At 32.6% G+C, this 21,610-nt stretch overlaps 4 protein-coding genes across 7 annotated transcripts in view; 3 read left to right on the forward strand and 1 right to left on the reverse strand.

Moving 5' to 3' along the window:
* The first annotated feature begins 6,216 nt into the window (after nt 1–6,216).
* On the forward strand, nt 6,217–13,796 carry LOC105127894 (aspartic proteinase-like protein 1). Of its 4 annotated transcripts, none has more exons than XM_011029366.1 (12): nt 6,217–6,714; nt 6,795–6,936; nt 7,111–7,394; nt 7,441–7,668; nt 7,782–7,920; nt 8,001–8,071; nt 8,157–8,256; nt 8,604–8,664; nt 8,753–8,824; nt 9,507–9,722; nt 10,759–10,836; nt 11,045–11,175. In XM_011029366.1, the coding sequence occupies exons 1-12, from the start codon at nt 6,404–6,406 to the stop codon at nt 11,158–11,160; spliced, it is 1,818 nt and encodes a 605-aa protein (XP_011027668.1). In that variant the 5' UTR covers nt 6,217–6,403; the 3' UTR covers nt 11,161–11,175. The 4 variants fall into 4 exon arrangements, with proteins under 4 accessions (XP_011027668.1, XP_011027669.1, XP_011027670.1 ...); XM_011029367.1 differs by having other exon boundaries at nt 6,220–6,714; nt 7,111–7,355; XM_011029368.1 differs by lacking the exons at nt 10,759–10,836; nt 11,045–11,175 and adding an exon at nt 13,779–13,796 and having other exon boundaries at nt 6,220–6,714.
* A 635-nt stretch (nt 13,797–14,431) lies between these two features.
* On the forward strand, nt 14,432–15,363 carry LOC105127895 (heavy metal-associated isoprenylated plant protein 26). Its single transcript, XM_011029370.1, has 2 exons — nt 14,432–14,698; nt 14,854–15,363. The coding sequence occupies exons 1-2, from the start codon at nt 14,542–14,544 to the stop codon at nt 15,147–15,149; spliced, it is 453 nt and encodes a 150-aa protein (XP_011027672.1). The 5' UTR covers nt 14,432–14,541; the 3' UTR covers nt 15,150–15,363.
* Nucleotides 15,364–17,494: 2,131 nt separating this feature from the next.
* Nucleotides 17,495–20,802, forward strand: LOC105127924 (agamous-like MADS-box protein AGL11). The gene is made up of 12 exons (XM_011029403.1): nt 17,495–17,679; nt 18,537–18,590; nt 18,696–18,731; nt 18,835–18,853; nt 19,043–19,104; nt 19,249–19,276; nt 19,348–19,409; nt 19,550–19,649; nt 19,734–19,784; nt 19,890–20,032; nt 20,216–20,387; nt 20,638–20,802. Exons 1-12 carry the CDS (start codon nt 17,495–17,497, stop codon nt 20,800–20,802), a joined length of 1,077 nt encoding a protein of 358 aa, XP_011027705.1.
* Nucleotides 20,803–21,301: 499 nt separating this feature from the next.
* AST56 (STAS domain / Sulfate transporter family) overlaps nt 21,302–21,610 on the reverse strand; it is a 4,590-nt gene continuing 4,281 nt past the window's right edge. Inside the window, exon 13 of the mRNA XM_011029371.1 lies at nt 21,302–21,610. Coding sequence (XP_011027673.1) covers nt 21,526–21,610 — 85 coding nt within the window. The 3' untranslated portion in view covers nt 21,302–21,525.

The raw sequence follows: 21,610 nt of genomic DNA on the forward strand, positions 1-21,610 counted from the left end.
TGCTGGGTGAGTCATGATCAAGCTCTATTAGAGACAAGTGGCGTTTAAGTCATGATTCTGAATTCAACAGGAATGAACCGGGTGTCAGGATCCATGATTAATAGGTCTAGCGTAAGAATCTAATTTTATTTGGTTCTTCATCGAAACTCAATGTTAATGTGTCGTAGTATTCTAAATATTATTATTTGTTTTAGAAATATTATTATTTTTATTATAATTAATATTATTAATAAAATAATTAATAAATTTGAAAGAAAATATTATTAGTTATATTATAAATTTTTATGGCTTTTTTTATAAAATTAAAAAGTGATTCAAAAACATAGTATTATTAAAAAATTCAACAATTCAAAGTATTAATAGAAAAAATATTATAATTTGCGTTGTCCCTATTTTTTTTAGAATACAAGTATTCATCTCAAAGATATTATTATTTTTTTATAATATTACTATTTTGATAATACTTCAAAGTTTTAATATAAAAAAAATTGGAATTAAAAATAGTATTATTTGTATTATGAATATTATTATTTTTACTTTAATCAAAAGTATTAATATTAAAAATATTATTTTGGTATTATAAATATTATTATTTTTACAATAATTAATATTATTAATAAAATAAATAAAAAATTAGAAAAAAATTGTTTTTAATATTGAAAAAACAACTAAATATTTGATTTGAAAGATAAAATTAAAAATTACTATTAATATTATTATTATCATTATTATTATTAGTAAATTTTAAAAAAATATTATTATTATAAAAAAAAAACTATATGAGAACACGAAACATTTGAGCTATTGCCCGAAAATTAAACACATCTTTTATCATAATCCCAATATATATATTGTACTGGGGTATGTCAAGACTCAGTTATTATTGGATCCCGCATAGTATAGAATTTAAAATAATCTTGAATCATTAGCAATATAAAATTTAAAATAGACTTGAATCTTGCATGCATAGGATTCAAATAAAATTAAGTATTGTTATTATCATGACTTAATTTTTTATAAAAATAAAAAGCAAACCTCTGGCATAACACGTGCCTCTGACCTATCAGCTCTGTGGGTTTATGAGTGGTCTAAGGACTGAGCATCCACGTTATGAATTGGAAATTAATAGCGAGAAAATCAATGATCGAACATTTGTAAATTTGTGAATTTGTTAACCTATTTTTATGATAAGATAAAGCAAGGGTTGACGTGTATCGTGAACATGTTCCTTGTACCTGTCCTCTTAAGGGTACATATTGATATGCTTAATTTGTATATGCTTTTACTGTACTTTTATTTTAATTTTGTGCTAGTTTTTCTTCAAATTCTCTATTTTATATAATTTTTATGTAAAATAAATAAACTAATGGGTGAGAAATCAGCATTTGATTCTTGAAATCCTAGTTAAGCATGGGTCCCGGTTTTTGGTATTAAGAAAGCCTATTTATAAGCCAATTAAACAAGTTACTTGCATTAGAAGGTCCCGAGTGACTTATCTGTACACGTTTTGGGCATAGATAGAAGGAGGAGGCTGGAGGTTCCTCCTTTAAAAATTAGAAACTTCCTTACAAGAAATATCAGAAACGTATATCGGCAAATAAAATATGATTTTCACTGCAAATATCCAATCAAGGTGATTTCGATGACAGGATAAGGATAAGAGGGAGCTGTACAACTTTGACACCGACCACTTTCTCCAAATAAATCAATTTGATTGAGAAATTAAATTGGGTTGGAAGTCAGAGGTCAAAAACTGCCTATTTTGGAATGGAAATTGGGAAAATAAATAAGAAGGAATTATAAGTCCATTAAAAGAGAAAGAGGGAAAAAGAGAACTCAACCTCATGGCTAGATGACCAGAGCTAGAGGACAGGGTTTTCCACCGTTGAAATCTCCAAAATATGTGGTTTTTGAAATTAAATAATATGATTATGAGAGAACCCATCAACAATAATACTAATATAATAAAAAACATCGACGATGACTAATCAAGAAAAAATAATACTCGTCAATAAATATTGCTAACAATTACGTGAAGAGTTGGGTGTTTTCAGATGCATGATAGACCTACTAGCATAGCATGCCTTATTCAAAATTTAAAGATTATTATATTATGAGACTCAATTATAAGGCTCAATTATAGATTGAAAAAAACAAACATTCACCATTTGATACATGCCCCCTGCAAATTTTTTTTCCTTGTCTTTCTCTTGAATAATTTTAAATTCCAACCCTAAAATTAGTAGATTGCATAACTTTTAGGTTTTCATAGAAATATTTTTTAATTCACCTCGCCAAACCTAATATCCTAGCTCCTTTTAATATCTATGAAGAATCTAATTATTTACAAGGAGATCTCTATGTTTGAAGCAAAACGCTTGAGTCGAATATTTGGTAAAAAAAAATAATATTTATTGTTTATAGACCCCATTATTTACTACTTTGGCAGCACAAAATGAGAAAAAGTAGTCAAAAGTTGCTAGATATGTGGTGAGTAAATCACTTTCCACTGTTCACTTAAGTAAACAGTGGAGGTGACTCAGTGTTCATGTAGATAGTAAAGTCTTCGTTCATTATTCTGATCAAATCGGTTGATTTAAAGCTAAATATATTAAATTAGGTTAGATTCAATAAAATAAAATAAAAAATTTTATTTTTTATTTTTAATTATATTTTATTTAAAAAATTAATATTTAATATTATTCAATGACACTAATAATAAATTAAAAGAAGATCACAATCATAATTTTATTTTTAATGATAATTTACTTGAAGTTGTTACATGTTTAAAAAATAAAGGAAATTATAGTTTTATTTGATATATTTCATATGTGATGAAATTATAGACAGTTTAAAGGAATAATAAAAAATATTTTATATAAATTATTATTTATTTCATGATGTAATAGCAATAGTTAAATCTATAATATTTAAATTAAAAATTATTAATATTAATATATATTTTTTAAAAATTATTTTACAATTTCAATTTAACAAATATTATTAACTAAATATATTAAATTATTTTTTCATTCAAATTTAATTTTAATCATAATTTTAACTAAATATATATAAATATCAAATTAATTAAAAATAATTTTTTATAAAATAATTTTTTTAAAATTATAACTATAAAAACTACCGCAGTATCAAAAATACTAAACTTTTTATGCCAACTTTCCAGTAGTTTTATAGCTTTCAGTGTTCCGCAACTTTAAAAATTTTTTTTCCTCTTATTAATTAAAAACTTGCTTTTTATATCCCAGCAAATATGAAAAAATCTTTTATCCTGAGATGACAGCTTTATTGCCCTGTTATATTTTAAAATAGAGTTGTTATATACTAGCAACTTGTGATTTAGAGGAAGAAATAAAAAAAAGAAGAAGAACTCAAGTTGGGTTAAGGTGATATTAAAAATAATTTTTTAAAAATAAAAATATATTATTTTAATATATTTTTAAATTAAATTTTTTTTAAAAATAACCATAATAATATTTTTAAATACAAACTTCTACTCGTAATAGTGATGGTTGGATTGGAACCAATTATCTTATCATCATCAGTTTCAAAATACAGTCACCCAACCCGCAGCACGGTGCAGGTGAACCAAATATATCTAAAAGCCATGATCCTGAGACTTGGAGCTGCTAAGAAATCCAAAAGCTGGCAAACTAGCTGGTCAAAGGCAGACTGGCATCCGAATATATTTGGTTCCACGTTTGATTTATTTCTCCGTTGAGAATCATTTGGTTCCAAAAGCTGAAAGCCATCGTTCTTTAATTTATAATCCAGGAGCTGGAAACCATCGTTTTTAGTGTTAAAATCCACTGCAAAAACTTATTTTTAGATATCTGAATCTTCAAAGCCGTCTTAATTCATGTTTCGGTAAACTTTTTTTGTAATTATCTTTTTTTTTTCTGTTTCAACATTAATTTGATTTCTTAGTTATTTTATTTTAAACGACTATTTAAACTTTTTTTAAAAAATATACATAAATTATTATCTTTTAATAAAATGCAAACTTTCAGTTATAAACCTTATTTCTTGTTGTACGTTGCTCGGGGCCTGAACACCTTTTGATTAAAATAAAATTTTAAAAATATCAATCCAACTTCATCCGTAAAACTTTTAGGTTAACTTATAATCTAGCTAACCTATATAAAACCGGTTAAAACTTAATTATTAATTTTTTAATTTTTTGTTTGGTTTTTTTTCCAAAACAAAATTGATTTTTATTATTTTTTAAAAATTATTTATTTAAAATTAACTTGAGTTGATTTTTTTGAGCTATATTCTAAACTTTATCATGAATGGACCCAAATCATATTAATTAAGCCCACATAATATAAAAAATAAAATGATAATTATTTATGTAAATAAAAATAATAATTAATGAAGAAACAGTAAAGATGAGATTACTCAATTATGTTTATTAAATGTTTTTATTTAAATAAATAAATAATAAATCCACCTTAAATAAATAAAAATAACTTAATAAATCCATACCGTACAAAATATAAAAAAAGATTAACAAAAGGTCTTTAATGAACACCTATCGATATGATGAAAATATATAAAAACAGATTAACAAAAGGCCTTTAATAAATTCAATAGCCAAACCTAATAAATAAATCAAATACATGATTTAAGATATGAAATTAGAATAATTCTATAAATAATAAAGCCAAAAAAATATAAATAGCAAAGCAAAAAAAATACAAGCAAAACAAAAATTTTTTAAATATCTTAAAAAGAATTTAAAAATAAAAAGATAATGGTACCTCCGAATAACAATTCGATCATATGAAAATAACATTTTACTAATTTTTTAATTTTTTGTTTGGTTTTTTTCCCAAAACAAAATTAATTTTTGTTATTTTTTAAAAATTAACTTGAGTTGATTTTTTTGAGCTATAATCTAAACTTTATCATGAATTAACCCAAATCATATTAATTAAGCCCACATAATATAAAAAATAAAATGACAATTATTTATGTAAATAAAAATAATAATTAATAATAATTAATGAAGAAACAGTAAAGATGAGATTTTTACTCGATTATATTTATTAAATATTTTTATTTAAATAAATAAATAATAAATCCACCCTAAATAAATGAAAATGAAAATGATTTAATAAACCCATACCGTACAAAATATAAAAAAAGATTGAATATATTATAAAAATTTAAGGAATAAACACCTACCGATATGATGAAAATATATAAAAACAGACTAATAAAAGGCATTTAATGAATTCGATAGCCAAGCCTAATAAATAAATTAAACACATGACTTAAGATATGAAATTAGAATAACCTTATAAATAGTAAAGCAAAAAAAATATAAATAGCAAAGTAAAAAAAATGCAGGCAAAACAAATTTTTTATAAAATATCTTAAAAAGTTTTTTAAAATAGAAAGATGATAGTACCTCCGAATAACAATTTGATCATGTGAAAATAACATTTTATTTTTTAAATAAAATTTTTAAAATCAAATAAAAAAAATAAAAAAATAATTTTATTATAGTCCAGATACATTTCATTATGAATGAGCTATATAATAAATAAAATCTCTACAGTCTAGTCTTTTATCTAGAGTATAATATGCATTTGGGGTTATGATTTAAGGTAGGGCAGTATTATGTAACCAAAATCTTGACATGAGGTCCGTATTTTTTTATCCCACATCCAAAATCAAAATCAAAATCACAAACCAAATTTAGTGTTCTTTTCTTAAATACACCGAGCATGAATGTTTTCATTATACTATATAAAAAATGAATTATGAGGGAGTGAAATTTAATTTGATTGAACCGTACAGGAAAGAGAAAACATTTTAATAAAAAAGTCAACCTTTTTCCTTAAATCGCTGTCTAACATGCAGGCCAGGGCAGGGCCCAACAGTCAATCGGGTTAATTGAACCTTACATTAAAAATCTTGAATTTGTGAAAAAAAGAAGCCTTTCCTTTCCTTAGCCTCCCAAAAAGGCATTGGAGAAGACAGAGGGGCTCATTTCCAGTTGAAAAGAGCACGAAACAAAGAATCCCACGTGTAAACAGCAAACCCCTCCGCTCATTTGTCGACACATCACTTATGACCCACTTGCGTGTCGCTCTCTCACCGCCCCCTCCCACAAAATTATCATTCCAACTTTTTGACTTTTTGTTGACGCCAGCCCACCTTTTCCACGCCCCCCCCCTACAAATCGTAGGTTTGAACTCTAAAACTCGTAAACACCCTACACCCGCACTGCACCCCCAGCGCAAATTAGCACCCACTCCTTTCACTTCACTCACATTCCCTTGTATTTGTCCAACTTAAAAATCCAAATCCTCCCTCCCCATTTCTCATCTTCACTCTCTACAGAAACCCAATCTCTTGTATTATTAATCACACGATGGAGTGTGATCGCGTGGTTGTTTTGGTGGTAGTGGTGCTGCTTTGCTTTCAGTTTGAAGCTTCAATTGGACTCACATTTTCCTCCAAGCTGATACACCGTTTCTCCGACGAGGCTAAATCTCTATCGATTTCGCGCAAGGGCAATGCGAGTGGTGATTTGTGGCCGAAACGGTACAGTTTCAAGTACTTTCAATTGTTACTGGGTAACGACTTGAAACGGCAGAGAATGAAGCTCGGTTCGCAGAAAAATCAGTTGCTGTTTCCTTCTCAAGGAAGCCAAGCTCTCTTCTTCGGAAACGAACTTGACTGGTCAGTCAAAATTAAATTATAAAAAAACACTCCTAAATAAATTTCAATATTATTAATTTTAAATATTCTTTTGTATTTAGGTTGCATTATACATGGATTGATATCGGCACTCCAAACGTGTCGTTTTTAGTTGCATTGGATGCTGGTAGTGATTTGTTATGGGTCCCATGTGACTGTATTCAATGTGCCCCTCTATCTGCCAGTTACTACAATATTTCTCTGGTACGCAATCCATAACTGATTTTTTTTTATACGTATAACTTTACATGTTAACAGAATTTTCAAAATCAAGATTAGGAAAACCAGAAAGAAAAAAAAGAGAAAAAATTGGGCAAGGGGTTTATGGTGTTTAATTATTAGAATGATTGATTGGCAGGTGCTCCTGTTATTATGCAGGATAGAGCTTTAAGCGAGTATAGTCCATCTTTATCAAGCACAAGCAGACACTTATCTTGTGATCATCAGTTATGCGAATGGGGTTCGAATTGCAAAAATCCCAAGGATCCCTGCCCTTACATTTTTAACTATGATGATTTCGAAAATACAACGAGTGCTGGGATTTTGGTTGAAGATAAATTACATTTGGCATCAGTTGGTGATCACACGGCCCGGAAAATGTTTCAAGCTTCTGTTGTTTTAGGGTGCTGTGTTGTTTTAATCTTTTACTCTGGTTCTTCATGGTGATTGGACTTGGAGATTTTATTTTTTGTTTTTATTGGAATGCAGGTGTGGTAGGAAGCAAGGTGGGAGCTTTTTTGATGGAGCTGCTCCAGATGGTGTTATGGGATTGGGACCTGGAGACATTTCTGTCCCCAGTTTGCTTGCTAAAGCTGGATTAATTCAAAACTGTTTCTCGCTCTGTTTTGACGAGAATGATTCTGGGAGGATTCTTTTTGGTGATAGAGGGCATGCCTCCCAACAGTCAACACCATTTTTGCCAATACAAGGAACTTAGTATGGCAGTTGCACCCACCCTTTTTTAAATGTGTTTTGACTTGTTTTAGATGGCTTGATAATGCTTACCATTCCTACAATTCTTACTGCAATTAGTTTGTTAATTGTTTCAGTGTTGCTTACTTTGTCGGGGTGGAATCTTATTGTGTTGGTAATTCTTGTCTTAAGAGATCCGGGTTCAAAGCATTGGTTGACAGCGGTTCATCTTTCACGTATTTTCCAAGTGAAGTTTATAATGAACTTGTGTCAGAGGTGCGTATTTTAGTCCACGTTTTGCAATATCCAAGTTTTTCTTTTTATCTGGCTAAGGTGTTATTTGTTTATTGGTGCAGTTTGACAAACAAGTGAACGCTAAAAGAATTAGTTTTCAAGAAGGCCTGTGGGACTATTGCTATAATGCCAGGTTAGGGTGGAGAGTTGTTGAAAGTTTGTGAGCTTTTAGCTTGTATCTCAGGAAAATGATTTTTGGTTGTTGTTTTGCTGGACAGTTCACAGGAATTACACAACATTCCCGCCATTCAACTTAAATTCCCTAGGAACCAGAACTTTGTAGTTCATAATCCCACATATTCCATTCCGAACCATCAGGTATGAGCTGATTTAAGCTTTTGATTTATTGGAATCTGAACTTGTGAGACAATGTATCAAAAAAATGCATTGGCTGCTAAAGTGAAACTTTCCAGCAAGACAGTTCCCATTGGAAATCTCTTATCTCTTGCGCAGTTAAAAAAAGTAATTTCTTCCAATACATGCATTTGGCCTTACTGGAATTATTCAGCTCTACTTCTGAGATTTACTTGACAAGTTTTGCTCTGTTCCTTCAACTTTATGCATAAACTATATGTTCTACCATATCATTTTTGGCCTGTAATTTTTAGAATTTCATGTGGTTGACTTGCTGCAAAAAACTCATCCCACAATGTTATGTTGTGCAGGGATTTACGATGTTCTGTCTAAGTCTCCAGCCAACAGATGGTAGTTACGGTGTTATTGGACGTGAGTATGCACCTTGGCATGTTGAATTTGCATACTTATTCTCCTTGACCATCATGGTATAGTGACACTGGGTTGACATAAATTGCAGAAAACTTCATGATTGGCTACCGCATGGTTTTTGACATAGAGAATTTGAAATTGGGTTGGTCTAATTCCAGTTGTAAGTATACTGTGATTTTGTTTGGTTTAATTATGGAGAATTCTATTTCATTGTTTTAAAGTATGATGTTTCAAAATACAATGAATCATTGATTCTTAGAATATTCTTACCGGGTTCTTAGTTCAAACTGTGTGTTCGTTCATATAAATTAGTGGATGGAATTCTCTTTAGGGGAGGTTCTGTAAGAAATTCGATGAAATTTCTGTCTTTAGAAGAATTTTTCTTTGGGTTTTGCAATTTTTGTTAGATAGTGCACACAAAGCAGCTTTATCATATTGTCATTTCAATGCAACTTTGGAAACCTACAAGTCTATTGTGAAATCCACGTGTCCTTGATCCTTCAATTAGTAGCAAGTAGCAAGAATCAATGGTGCTGAACCAGAGCCCATTCTTAGCTGTGCTTCAATTCTCCTTAGTCTACTTCTGATCTTACATGAAATTGATTGTGGATTGGGGGCCAGGTAAGGTCCCTGTTCAACTTTTCTTTTTTCCCATGAGTTTTTCAACCATACATCATTCACGTGATGCTGAGACAACTGGATTTTACTTCCCTCTCCATGTCCTTCCAGTTTCTGTTTCTCTCATTAACTGTCGAATCTGCTTTCAAAGGATTGTCAATACTTCCTCTGTAAGCCTAAACTATTTCCATAAAAAAACTGATTCTATTCTGTACTTTCTGCAGGTCAATATACAAGTGACAGTGCAGATGTGCATCTTGCCCCACCTCCAGACAATAAATCACCAAATCCACTTCCAACAAATGAGCAACAGAGCATCCCTAGGACACCTTCGGTTGCTCCAGCTGTTGCTGGAAGGACTTCCTCTGAATCATCCGCGGCTTCCCTGCTCATTCCATTCCTCCATTTAATGATCCCATTGCTATTGCTACTCGTTAAATGTATGTTTATCTCAACTCTCTAATCATTTTGCTTATCCTTCCTGTCTCACTTGTATATTCTGTCTATCCTTTTCAAGCTCTCCCACCTTCAAAGGAATTTCATTTTTTCTCCTGGTCACTGTATAGGTGATGGTTGGTGGGAAAGACTCATTTTGATTTAGTGATCTATGTTTTGTTCTGCCCATTTTCTTGTGCATTTATCTTTTAGTGCTGATTCTACGTATAGTTACTTGTATTTTCCTAAAATTCCCTTGGTCCAGGTATTGTTAAGGTATTACCGAGAGCGCAGACATTCTGTATGCTTATGAAATAAAACCTGATAGAGCTTATGCTAATGATCCTGGTTAATCTATGGTGATCCAGTGACCTAATGATTCCCTTGGTCCAGGTATTGTTAAGGTATCACCGAGAGCGCAGACATGCTGTATGCTTATGAAATAAAACCTGATAGGGCTTATGCTAATGATCCTGGTTAATCCATGGTGATCCAGTGACCTAATTAACCTAGTGATTGGGTCCGCCACTTTTTCCCGTGGAAGGATGGAGACATTTCATCATTGTATATGTGATTGTGTTATTCAACAGGTAGTTTGACTAAAGACATCAACTGATAGTTTCACGATCCGGCTTTAGGTGGAATATGATATGATTTTTGTTGCTGGTATTAGTAATGTAGGCTAATATCTTTAAATACTCGGCCAATTCTTTGTTGTTAATTAAAAAGGATAAGTAGGGTGATGTTAACATATGAACCTGGTGGATAAACGGAGTAAACAACAAGGCTTAAATCAATCGAATATGTTTAATACATGAAAGAAACGATTCATAATTTGGTCAACTAAATACCATAATTATTTTTAGTTATTGTTCGACATGGAATTCTTCATCAGAAAGTAGGGAAGTAAGCTGGGCCGGGTTTGAGCAGTTAATGTTTGTGGAAACGGCCTAAAGAAAGTACTGAACGAATGGCGATGATTCTCAATCATGTTTGTATATATCCTTGTGCTTTTCCAGTATTTGCTTTGAGCACAAGTAGATTGCTGCTTAAAGTTCACGCTCGTGAACAATAATCGACTTCCTTGTTGTTTAGGATTTCGTATTTACTTTCCGAGAGGTAAAGTTCTTCCACTTCGAACCCTTCACCTTATTCCTTACCTAAAAAAACCATTTTACTGTCGCCTGGTGTTTGATCACATTTGACACAAATTGGGTTGGCATTTCACTCCCATTCCAAGTTCGTATAAGAGACCATCTTGCACGGGTTATTGGGCAAAACAAATATAATTGATTTACTTTCAGCCTTGTAATCTTGTCTGTGACAGGACTTCAATGGTTCATGTTTATCTTGGACAAGGGGCCTTCAGGAGACGAAATTATTTCGCCCGCCGCACTGTTCTTTATTAACACCACCAAAAGACGTGGAGGATTCGTTGCGTGATATTATAATGATATGTTCTAACAAAACATTGCGGATTCACTAGTTTTTTTTTTCCGTCCCATTATATATTTTGATTTTTTTTTATAGGACCAAATTGAAAACTAATTTAAATAAATGTGTTAGAAAATAATAATATTGAAAGAAAAGAAATCAAAGGAGAGGAAATGAATATCTTTTTTTAACTTTGAGTAAAATGGCCATTGTGAACTTATACTTTTCAATTTTCAAAGTTTTTTTTTTAAACATTAATTTTAGTTTGAATTTTTATTTTTTTATTTTTAAGTTCATGAATGGAAAGAAGAGAATAAACTGGATTTTAGTAGTATAGAGAAAATCAGCTTTGGTATTAATTTTGCTCATCAAAATAATTAATTTTGATGCTAATAATTAATTATGCTAATATGTTCCATTTAGTGAGGAGAGTTCTACTTAAGTTTTTTTCACATTTAAATTGTCTAAAAAACTAAATCTAAGCTTGGAAATACTTTTGGTTTTAGATTAATTTTGGGTTTTTATTTAGTTGTTTAGATTTGTTAAGGTCATTAATGGGTTTGTCTAGATTGTTTTTTTAGTTTGTTTTGGTTAAAAAAAATGGGTATGAACAATGAATCCCCCCTCCTCCCCAACTCAATTCAACCCCCGCTTTTTTCTTTTTCATTTTTCATTTCAGTTTTATCATTTTAATTTTTAATTTCATCCTTAATTTTTTTTTTAACAATTGTCCAGGATGATTTTAAACTAGCCAAGTCAATTGGATCGTCAAGACAATTTTTACATAATTTAATTTTAAACTCAAATTAGAGAACGAATCGAGGTGATAGGTTAAATTTTTTATCAATCTCACCCTTCTTTATTTCTTAATTTTATCCTTATATTTTTTATATTGGTCAGTTGAGTTTCCTCTAAATTAGTCAAGTCTACGGAGTAACTCTTACTTAATTTAATTATAAACTCGAGTTACATAAAAAATTAGGGTAAGATTTTCTCCTTTCCTACTCATGATCACTCATGATCGATGGCTTTTACAAAAAAAATTGGTTCAAGTTTTAAATATAAAGTTAAGAATTTAGAATTCTAGACATTTTTTTTTATCGTATTAATAGGGTATTAATTTTGTAATTGTAAAGTTAATCAAGTTTGCTATTTGATGAAAAGGCTAAGATTATAATTGTAGAAGTAATTTTTAAACTTGAAATTACTAAATTATTTTATATAAGAAATATTATATTTTGATTTTATTATACATTATCTTTATCTTTATGAAGATAATAAATTGATAAATATTAAATATAACATAAATTATATAAAAATACTTAAATAATTTAGAAAGAATTAATTACTCTAGATAAATTTAGAAAAAATACTAGGTGATGGAATGTGTTATTATTTTAATAATAATAATAAGAGTTTATCCATAAAATGCAACGTTTTCTTGAAGAGAAGTCGACGCAATTTATCTATACTTTCCGAGATTTATCATTTAGCAAACTTGATTAACATTATATCTAAAACTAATATCTAAAACCTTATTAATTGTGATTAGTTTTTATAAAATGCAACGAATTCTGCCTTTTCTCCTTTCCCACTCATTCCTCTGCTCCACACAACCTTAATCCAGGAGAAACGTACGGTTGCAATACTGTTGTTGTGATCAATTAAGGACTTTGGACTTTTTATCTTGAAGGAACACAGGAAGTATCTGATACAACTCCCGATGAACAGATGAAAATTGTCTTAGCTCCACTCTCGATGCATAATTTGTCCCCAGAGCACTCCCTGCAAATGGCTGCGGATCGTCTGGCAGCTCCTGCCCCTTCATTACTAGTCAAGCCCTGATTAGCTTTCCTGTTACTTAATTTCATTTGAAATGATTCATGCTGATAACGGTTTTTTTTTTTTTTGTTTTTTTTCTCCGAGCAAGAATATTACTTGATACTGTATTAATGATTATTTTTTAAAATATATTTTTTATTTTTTAAAACTTATATTTGATATTATTTATAAAAAAACACATCCACAAGCGTCGCCGCAAAAACATTTAATGGTCTTTATAACTAACCCTATCATGCTGTTAGGGAGAAAAAGGGAAACTGAATAATTTGCCATATCAAAACCTTAAGAATAATTAAAAAAAAAACTTCATTTTCATGGAAGTAGAGTCATGGAGTGAAATGTGAAAACTTTTAGGAAGAAAAAAGAAGAAATAAAGATGGTGCCATCTGTCTCCGCAGGGGAATTTCTTTATTCTTTTGTCTCCTTCCCCACCCCCGCCCCCCCCCGGGGGCCCCACCGCCCACTTACAGATCAATTCTCCAATCAATCAAGCAATTCAGTAGGGGACAGTAACCAGCAAACAACACTCCTTTCAAACAGGCTCGTCCAAGCTACCATATCCTCTATGTTTGTATTTTTGCCTCACGTGGAACCCTACTTAGCCAATAGATTCCCACCTGGACACGTATCGCACGGAACGTGGCATCTGATGGTGCCGTGCAATACTATACGACCCCATTGTTAAATGCATGCGTATTCAGAGTCTTTTCCTTGAAATTTGAATGCATGTCTTCGTATTGATCGGCTTTTCGTAGTACTGTTGCTTTATCTCTCGTGGACCCGAGGAGACGAACTCCGGACCCAAGCATGCATACAAAGATTTGGATTTTGGAGACTCACCCAAAGCCAGCCATCCACTCCTCCTCCCTTTGATGCCGCCTGTGATGAAGAAGAAGCTTTTATCATGGCGCTGGTTTAATTTTATGAGATATCCATGCCTATCTACTTGTTTTGTATATATTCATTGTATATATACTCTTAATTATACTTTATGAGGGTATTTTTTAATGAGATTCATCAATTATTCTCTTAAATAAAGATATAATTGTCCAAGAGTAAACAATTAGTTATCGAAGATCGCTTAATTCACTTGCGGATTGAGACAACAACTGCCAAAAATATCAAGCAACTTTAAATATAAATAAAAGAGGTTAACTTGTCAAATTGAAGGAGTAATAAATGAGTAGCCTTCTTCAAAATCTTCTTCCGTAATTACGTGTCTTAACTTTAATAAGAAGAGAATCCACACGGTCTAGCTTGGGAGGAAGTTTCTTGCAGGTTCTAGTGTAGAACCCACAGTTTGTGTTTTTGCCTAGATTTTTTTTCTTATTTTTTATATTTTTTCTTTTGGACCTATGTATCAGCTGGTTACTACATGTATAATATATAGAGCACTATCCTCTCGTCAATACTTATCATCATCCTTTCTCCACCCCTTGCACTTTGTGTCATGCATTTCTCTTGATACACAATATTTGAAACGAATTAAAATCAGATATATCAACCATTAATTGCATTATTTTCTAGAGTGAGAAAAAGAAACACAGAATGGGAGTTGCAGGAACTTTGGAGTATTTCTCTGATTTACTGAGCAATGTCAAGAGAAGAAAGAAAAAGAAGCAGATGCAAACGGTAGCTCTCAAAGTCAGGATGGACTGCGAGGGCTGTGAACGTAAGGTCAAGAGTGTCCTCTTCGGAGTTAAGGGTGGGTAGTTATCTGTGCACGGATTGATCTTGTCTTCTCTCTAGCTACATATGTACATTCATCTTCTTGTAACCTTTTCTGTATGTTAATTCTCTGCGTTCTTTTCGTGGGACTAAATAAATTGAGCTTCCTACAAAAATATGTCCTTCTTTCAGGTGTTAAATCTGTGGACGTAGACATGAAGCAACAAAAGGTGACTGTGACTGGGAACGTAGAGCCGAAGAAAGTGTTGAAGGCAGCTCAATCAACAAAGAAGAAGGTAGAGATGTGGCCTTATGTGCCATACACTTTAGTGGCACACCCCTACGTTTCACAGGCTTATGACAAGAAAGCACCTCCGAATCATGTTAGAGCAATTCCGGTCACAGCCACTATCAGCGAGACCACCATGGACGATAACTACACCAACATGTTTAGCGATGAGAACCCCAATGCCTGCTCCATCATGTAAGATTATATGGAGTACTGTAGAATAAAATGTAAAGTTAAGGGTAATTAAATTAATCTGGTTATTTGGTGTTAATCTTGTTTACTAAACTCTTAAAATTTTCTTTCGAGTATTTGTTGTGGATACGTGGAGGTAGACATGGCCAATATAGTAGATTAAAGAGTGTGGATCCATGGTTATGCTACAGCTACTTCTGTATAGTTTATGTAGTGGTGTTTTTTTTCCCCTTCCTTCTTTGCTGTGATTGACATTTCCATGATGCTAAGGCACTTCTTTTACGTTTATGGGCAGATGTATCGGCCTTTCTGGTCGCCATAGACTATATATAAATAACTTCTTCCTCCTTAATTAATTACAATACGGGTTCACTTGATGGATTAACTCAGGAGCGTCAGAGAAAAGAAACGAGACTGCTGGCTGCTGCAACTCTTTGTCTAATTTGGTTTATCCACAAAAGTGACAAAAATGTTTAGTGAAGATTTTAAAAATTAGGTGGTTAATTTTGAGAGTGGAATATGATTTGTTTTTAAATAAACAAGTTAAAAATACATTAGCTTTCACTTTAAAATCATGGAATATGATGCATTTTGAGATGAAAAGGTAACAAAAACAATCTTAAATATTTTAAAATTAATTACCAATCTCAATCTTTTTTCTTTTACATATAATTATTAACCTTAAATATCTGTAAATGAAATAAATTTAACTATCTTTTTTTTAAAGATCATTTTCAAGCAATTCATTTAGTTTTTTTTTTTTGTTTTTTTTTAATTTAAGTTATGTTTTTAATGATAATTTTAATTCAAAGATCACGATGGTAAATTGCTTAACAATTAAAGCAATTTCAATCCTGACACTATCACAATAATTTTGACACAAATAGCTTGATGAGTCTAATCTTACAACATGACAGACAGAACACATCACATCAAACACAACAAGGCCAGAACACATTATTAAATTTGTGGCTTCTTGGTGCAGCAAGGATTCAATATCAATGGAAGTGTCTTGCATGAGTGTCCCATCTGAGTTGGTATGTTGAAAGAGAAGATGAAATTAGGGAACTTCAGGCATTTTTTATTTTTATTTTATCATTACTCAATGCGATTAGCCAATTTTTCTACTTTACAAAGCATCTCACCGACAAAAAAAGAACTAATTCTGAACCGACCATTTGATTCTGCATGCAGATGCAGGTCTAACACATCCCCTTGATCTTTTGCCAATGTTGTTGGATTGATTTCACCGACTCATTCAACTAAACATATATATTCTTACAAAGGAATCATTTTATACTGATATAGTTTCTACACACTTGATTATGGAGGATAAATTGCATATTATTCTGCAGAAGGAAAGTTAATACATTCGATATGGACCAAAAGTCCAATTGGTTGGTATAGTGGAACTCTAAATCCTCTGGCGCTGGAGCAAAAGATGATCCAAACTATGCCAGTTACCAATTTAGGGGTTCGGACAGGAGTGCCCTAGCAGGTTTATCAACTTACACAAAACAAAAGGCTAGCAGCCCCAAGATCATATGCTGACCCCAACAACCGAGACATGGATGATAAAGCTGCAGAAGAGTGCGGGCGCCGCAGTTGAGCTATCATATCATAAGATATTGAGTCCACATATATGGATTGTTTCAGTTGATAATTTAGTGAATCCTGAGAAACTTGTTCTGGTATATTCACGTCGCACTTTGTTATCAGGCGAGCACGTTTCTGCTCTCCTGGGAAAGGAACACAAATCAAACAACGCAGACAGATAAAGCCATAACTTGGCCTTATTCGGCGTTGGAACTTGGCAACTAAAATCCCAAATGGGACGTCCAGTTTAATAAGCAACTACGTGCTTAGCATATATTATGATTTTTTGGCAACTTTGGTATTTACTCGTCTTGCTGTCTCATCATGAGATGCAATAATGAGTTAATTGACGGTTTGGTTTAGAGAACAATATTTAGCTCTTAAACTACTGGTAATCAGGGTAAAGGGGAGCATTTTAAGGCTTTATATCGAATACCGACAAAACCAAATCTTGATTGCAACCACCAGAATAGCAAGGCGCCTATGCTAGCTAGAGACAACTGAACCAAATCAACCACTAAATCTTCGCAGTTCTATGACCCCTTCTTTTACAGAAACCTCAATCTCCGTCCATTTTATGACCTTCTACCTCTCTCTCACGCGCACAGGTAAATAACATCCCTTGTTTGATTTTAAGGCTCTCCTTGTCCGTGCATATATATATAGAGTCATGCACAACTCTCTTAAAGCGATTCGAAGAAGATTCAGCATTCTTTTTTTTGCGACTTTGTGTGCATAAATGAGACAGATCAAGAAATGGGTCGTGTTAAGCTGGAGATCAAGAGAATAGAAAACAACACCAATCGACAGGTTACGTTTTCAAAACGAAGGAATGGACTCATTAAGAAAGCATATGAGCTTTCCGTCCTTTGTGACATTGATATTGCCCTTATCATGTTCTCTCCCTCTGGCCGTCTTAGTCACTTTTCTGGCAAAAAGAGGTGATGCATCCCATGCCTTTTCATCATTTCCTTAGGCAGATAACTCCAAGTCCTTTGCTTTTGTTATTAGCCCCTTTCATTCATACTAATCGTGATTTTGTTACATTTCTTGATTGCCTAGCTCATCATAGCTTGTCATAAAATTGCCAATGCTCTTAGCATATATTTTGATTATATAAGGCATTTCTATAAACAGGTGATTGTCCAGAATCGGTTTTAATTATGTCAAAAGGCCAGGAACTATTATCAGATTATCCCTATCAATATTGGTTTATTTAACGTGATCAATCCTAGCTAGCTCATGCAATTTTCTCTTAGCTTGAGAAATCCCAAGTACACTGGTGACACATTTCAGAAAAAACTCAAGCTTGGTAAAATTGTTGTGATTATTAACAGTAACGACAATTGTAAAAGTGAATAACCTAATTAAGGATTAATGACGATCTCTGGGTAGACTTGTAAACAATATTCTGGGCCCTGCATAATGGGTGCGGAATTGATGGTCCGCTGCTGCTCTGCTTGAAGCATGCAGGAATTCGATTTTTGGAACTATGCAAGTTAAGTAGAGTACCATTTCACCCCTATCGATTCATTAATATTCCACTTTTCTCCTCGTAGTTATTTATGTTCTAATATTACCCCTATGGTTTCAAGATTTTTTCAGTGTTTTCGATATTCCACCATTAAATCGCTAGCAAAAAATGTAATAAAACTCACTTTTACCTTCTTCTTTTTTTGTAATCATATACTTTTGCATGTATTCATGTCCATCTGTAGTTCTACTCCACGAGTTTCATTTTCTTCTTTGAACCATCTTTTTCGTTGCTGTAATTTTATTTGCCATGTTGGATAATCAGGATCGAGGACGTGCTAGCTCGTTTCGTTAATCTTCCTGACCAAGAAAGAGAGCTGTACGATTTTATAAAAAGAGATTATGTACTAAATGTATTGTTTTTCTTTCTTAATAGTTACTAAGTCTAACATAAATGTCACAGTATTCTTTTTTCGCTTTGCAGTGCTAGAGTTATTCCTGAACAAGGCCAGCATCATCGGTATGCTTAGCCAGGCCGAGTCTCTTTGTTTTATCTCTTTTCTTTTTTGTTTGTATGGTTAATACTGCCTGATTTAATTTTTTTTCAGTTTCTCTTGTTGCAGTGATATTCAGAACAAAGAGGTAATTGATTAATTATAAATTTCTTAGTTAACATTCTATTGCCATTTTTTTCTTGTTTGTGTTTTGTGCACTCAAGTCCCATCCAAAAAGGGAAAAGAAAAACTTATGAACAGGGAAGAGGGGGAATCTCAGATTTATTGTAAGGAGATTTTGAGTATTTTCAATTAAGTTATGCATTATCCGGTGCAGTATGTGTTTAGGACGCTACAACAGCTTAGGGACGAGAGTGATATCGCCCTTCAACTTTCCAAGTTTGTCTACTCATATCTTCCTTTCTCTGTATAATCTATCTCTCTGCTTTTTTTAATTTTTCATGATTTGTTTGTGACAACTTACTCTTTTTTCTTCTTCTTCTTCTAATGTTCCTAAACGATGCACTTCCATTCCTTGGAAAGCCCAACAGCAATTAACTCGGAGGTTGAGGTAAGGAATACCCTTTTTATCAGTCAACATTTTTTTAATGTTGCTTCTCAACTTAATGATTTTCACTGCAGGAACTCCAGCATGAAATTGCAAGGTTGCTGCCGCGACTTCAACTAGCAGAGGAACAGATAAGGTTAGGATCAATTATAGAAAAACAATATATATAAAAAAAAAAACAAGAAGAAGAAGGGTACTTAGTTCTCCGTTCTTATTCTTGCCTTCTTTTGTTCTAAACTTACCTGCAAGTGAACTTTACTGGTCCTAAAACCGTAGGATATATGAGCCAGACCCGATAAAATTCACGTCCATGGGGGAGCTAGAATCATGCGACAAACGTCTTGTTGACACTCTATCACGTGTCATGCAAAGAAAGGTTGGAAGAACTAATTTATACTTATTTGTTAATTACGCTTTTAATTTTTAATTTTCAAAATGAGTCTGGTTTGTGGTGTTACAGGAATATCTCCTGAGCAACCGTCTATCTTCATTTAATCCATCAAGAATAAAGGTAATTTACTAAATTATAATTAGATATTCTAAGTAACTAAAATGTAAGCATGGAAGAGATTTTACGAGTGAAATATTGAACTCAAACACATGGATCGATTCACAGCATGGGATGCCAACCAGCTCTTTCAATAACGATACGGTAAACTGGTTGCCTGATGTTGGTAGCGACCATGCCGAAATCTTTCACCATGGAACTGACAACCACGCCCAAATCTTCAATGCTTCTACTCCCCTGAACGCTTTAAGGTTTTAATTCCGCACTTCATTATTTCCTTGAATTAGTGCAAATAACTAAGATATTGTTCTAGATGGGCTAGACTGTAGTTGAAAACTATTTACTTCCTCGTTTATACTATTAATAAGTTTGTTTTAAAATTAACTTTCCCAAGGTCAACAAAATTAAGCCAGAGATTCTTCTACCGTGTGCAGGAGTCTTTCATCCACAATGTATGATTCATTGTTGCAAGGAAGTCACTCAAATGCAGAGGCACAAAACTTCAGGGAGTGGCCTGGTGATGGAAACTTTCCACAGTGGCCACCATATAATTCAACGGTGCTCCACTCCAACCCCATGTCACCTTCCTTATACTCTCAAATTCAGGTTCTTTTCTAATATCGATTGCTAGGTTCAAAAGAAAATAGTAGTATATATCCAGTTTATAATTATGGACCTGGCATCATCAACTGTTTTTTTTTCCCCAATATCACTGTCTTTTCGCTTCTCTCATTTTTTAGAAACACAAGTGAAAACATTGATGCAAAAACCAGATTAAAGAGAGTTTTATTCTTCTTCTTCTAAGAATTCTGGAAAACATTGCAATTGATAATGGAAAAAATGATGATGCAACCAGCATGAAATGGTGGGACCAAATATTCCAGATATGATGCCACGTGAGCAGGTGGAGATCCCAATCAGCAGCCCCCATCTACAGGTGGAAAATGATGGCGCAAGCTATGAGCACAACAGAGTACCTCGACTTGATGATCAAGAGCACCAGACAATCTTTGAATTGTAAGGTTAATTTCAAAGACTTTTAACGCAAGGAAATACATGTAAAGCAAGCAGTGCTATCAATGTTTGCCAAAGGTCGTGGATTCTGCATACAGTTTGTTTTATATCTAAACTAGTGTTGTGACTTGCATAGTTATCGACCTTGTCCTCTTTGTAGTTTGTGTAGTTCGTGTGTAATAGAAATCGATTCGGTTTCTGTTCAATAATGGAATATTAACTGCTAGCTGTATATCAATTTGCGTTTCTGACAGTTTCTATTTCATCACGTAAGTGTTGTATAATTTCTGTGACTCTAAAGTCTAATGGCTAAAAAGAAAATGAAGAGGCACACGTATGATTCTATCGTGCGTTCTCAAGACCAGCAAATTCAATTTAACATCTTTTTTTCTTCCAAAGTAATTCGCACTTCATCATCATCATCATCAAGTGGAAATCATTTTTTTCCCTCGTACTGTTGTTGATTTCAACAAATGGCTTGTAATATAGTGATGAAGTACTTAATATTATTGTTTTCTAAAGCAACAAATGGCTTGTAATATAGGATTGAACGAACAAGTTATTTTTTTTAAAAAGAACTTTTCGCAACCATACCTCCATGAAAAATGTAACTCCAAGTGGACTCACAGGATTACATTTATGCTAAATATTTCAATTTCTCACGAGGCTTTTTTTTTTACTCCATGCAAAAGAGCTTATTCGGTTAAGCAGGAGGCCGCCAAACTCCGCATCAACAGTTTGCGAGGGCAGTTAATTTAGAGCTAACACATGCATCTACGGCTTCACTGACGGTGAGGAAAATCCACCCTCTTCCG

The sequence above is a fragment of the Populus euphratica genome, unplaced genomic scaffold, assembly GCF_000495115.2.
Source record: "Populus euphratica unplaced genomic scaffold, PopEup_1.0 scaffold93.1, whole genome shotgun sequence".
Lineage (NCBI taxonomy): Eukaryota > Viridiplantae > Streptophyta > Magnoliopsida > Malpighiales > Salicaceae > Populus > Populus euphratica.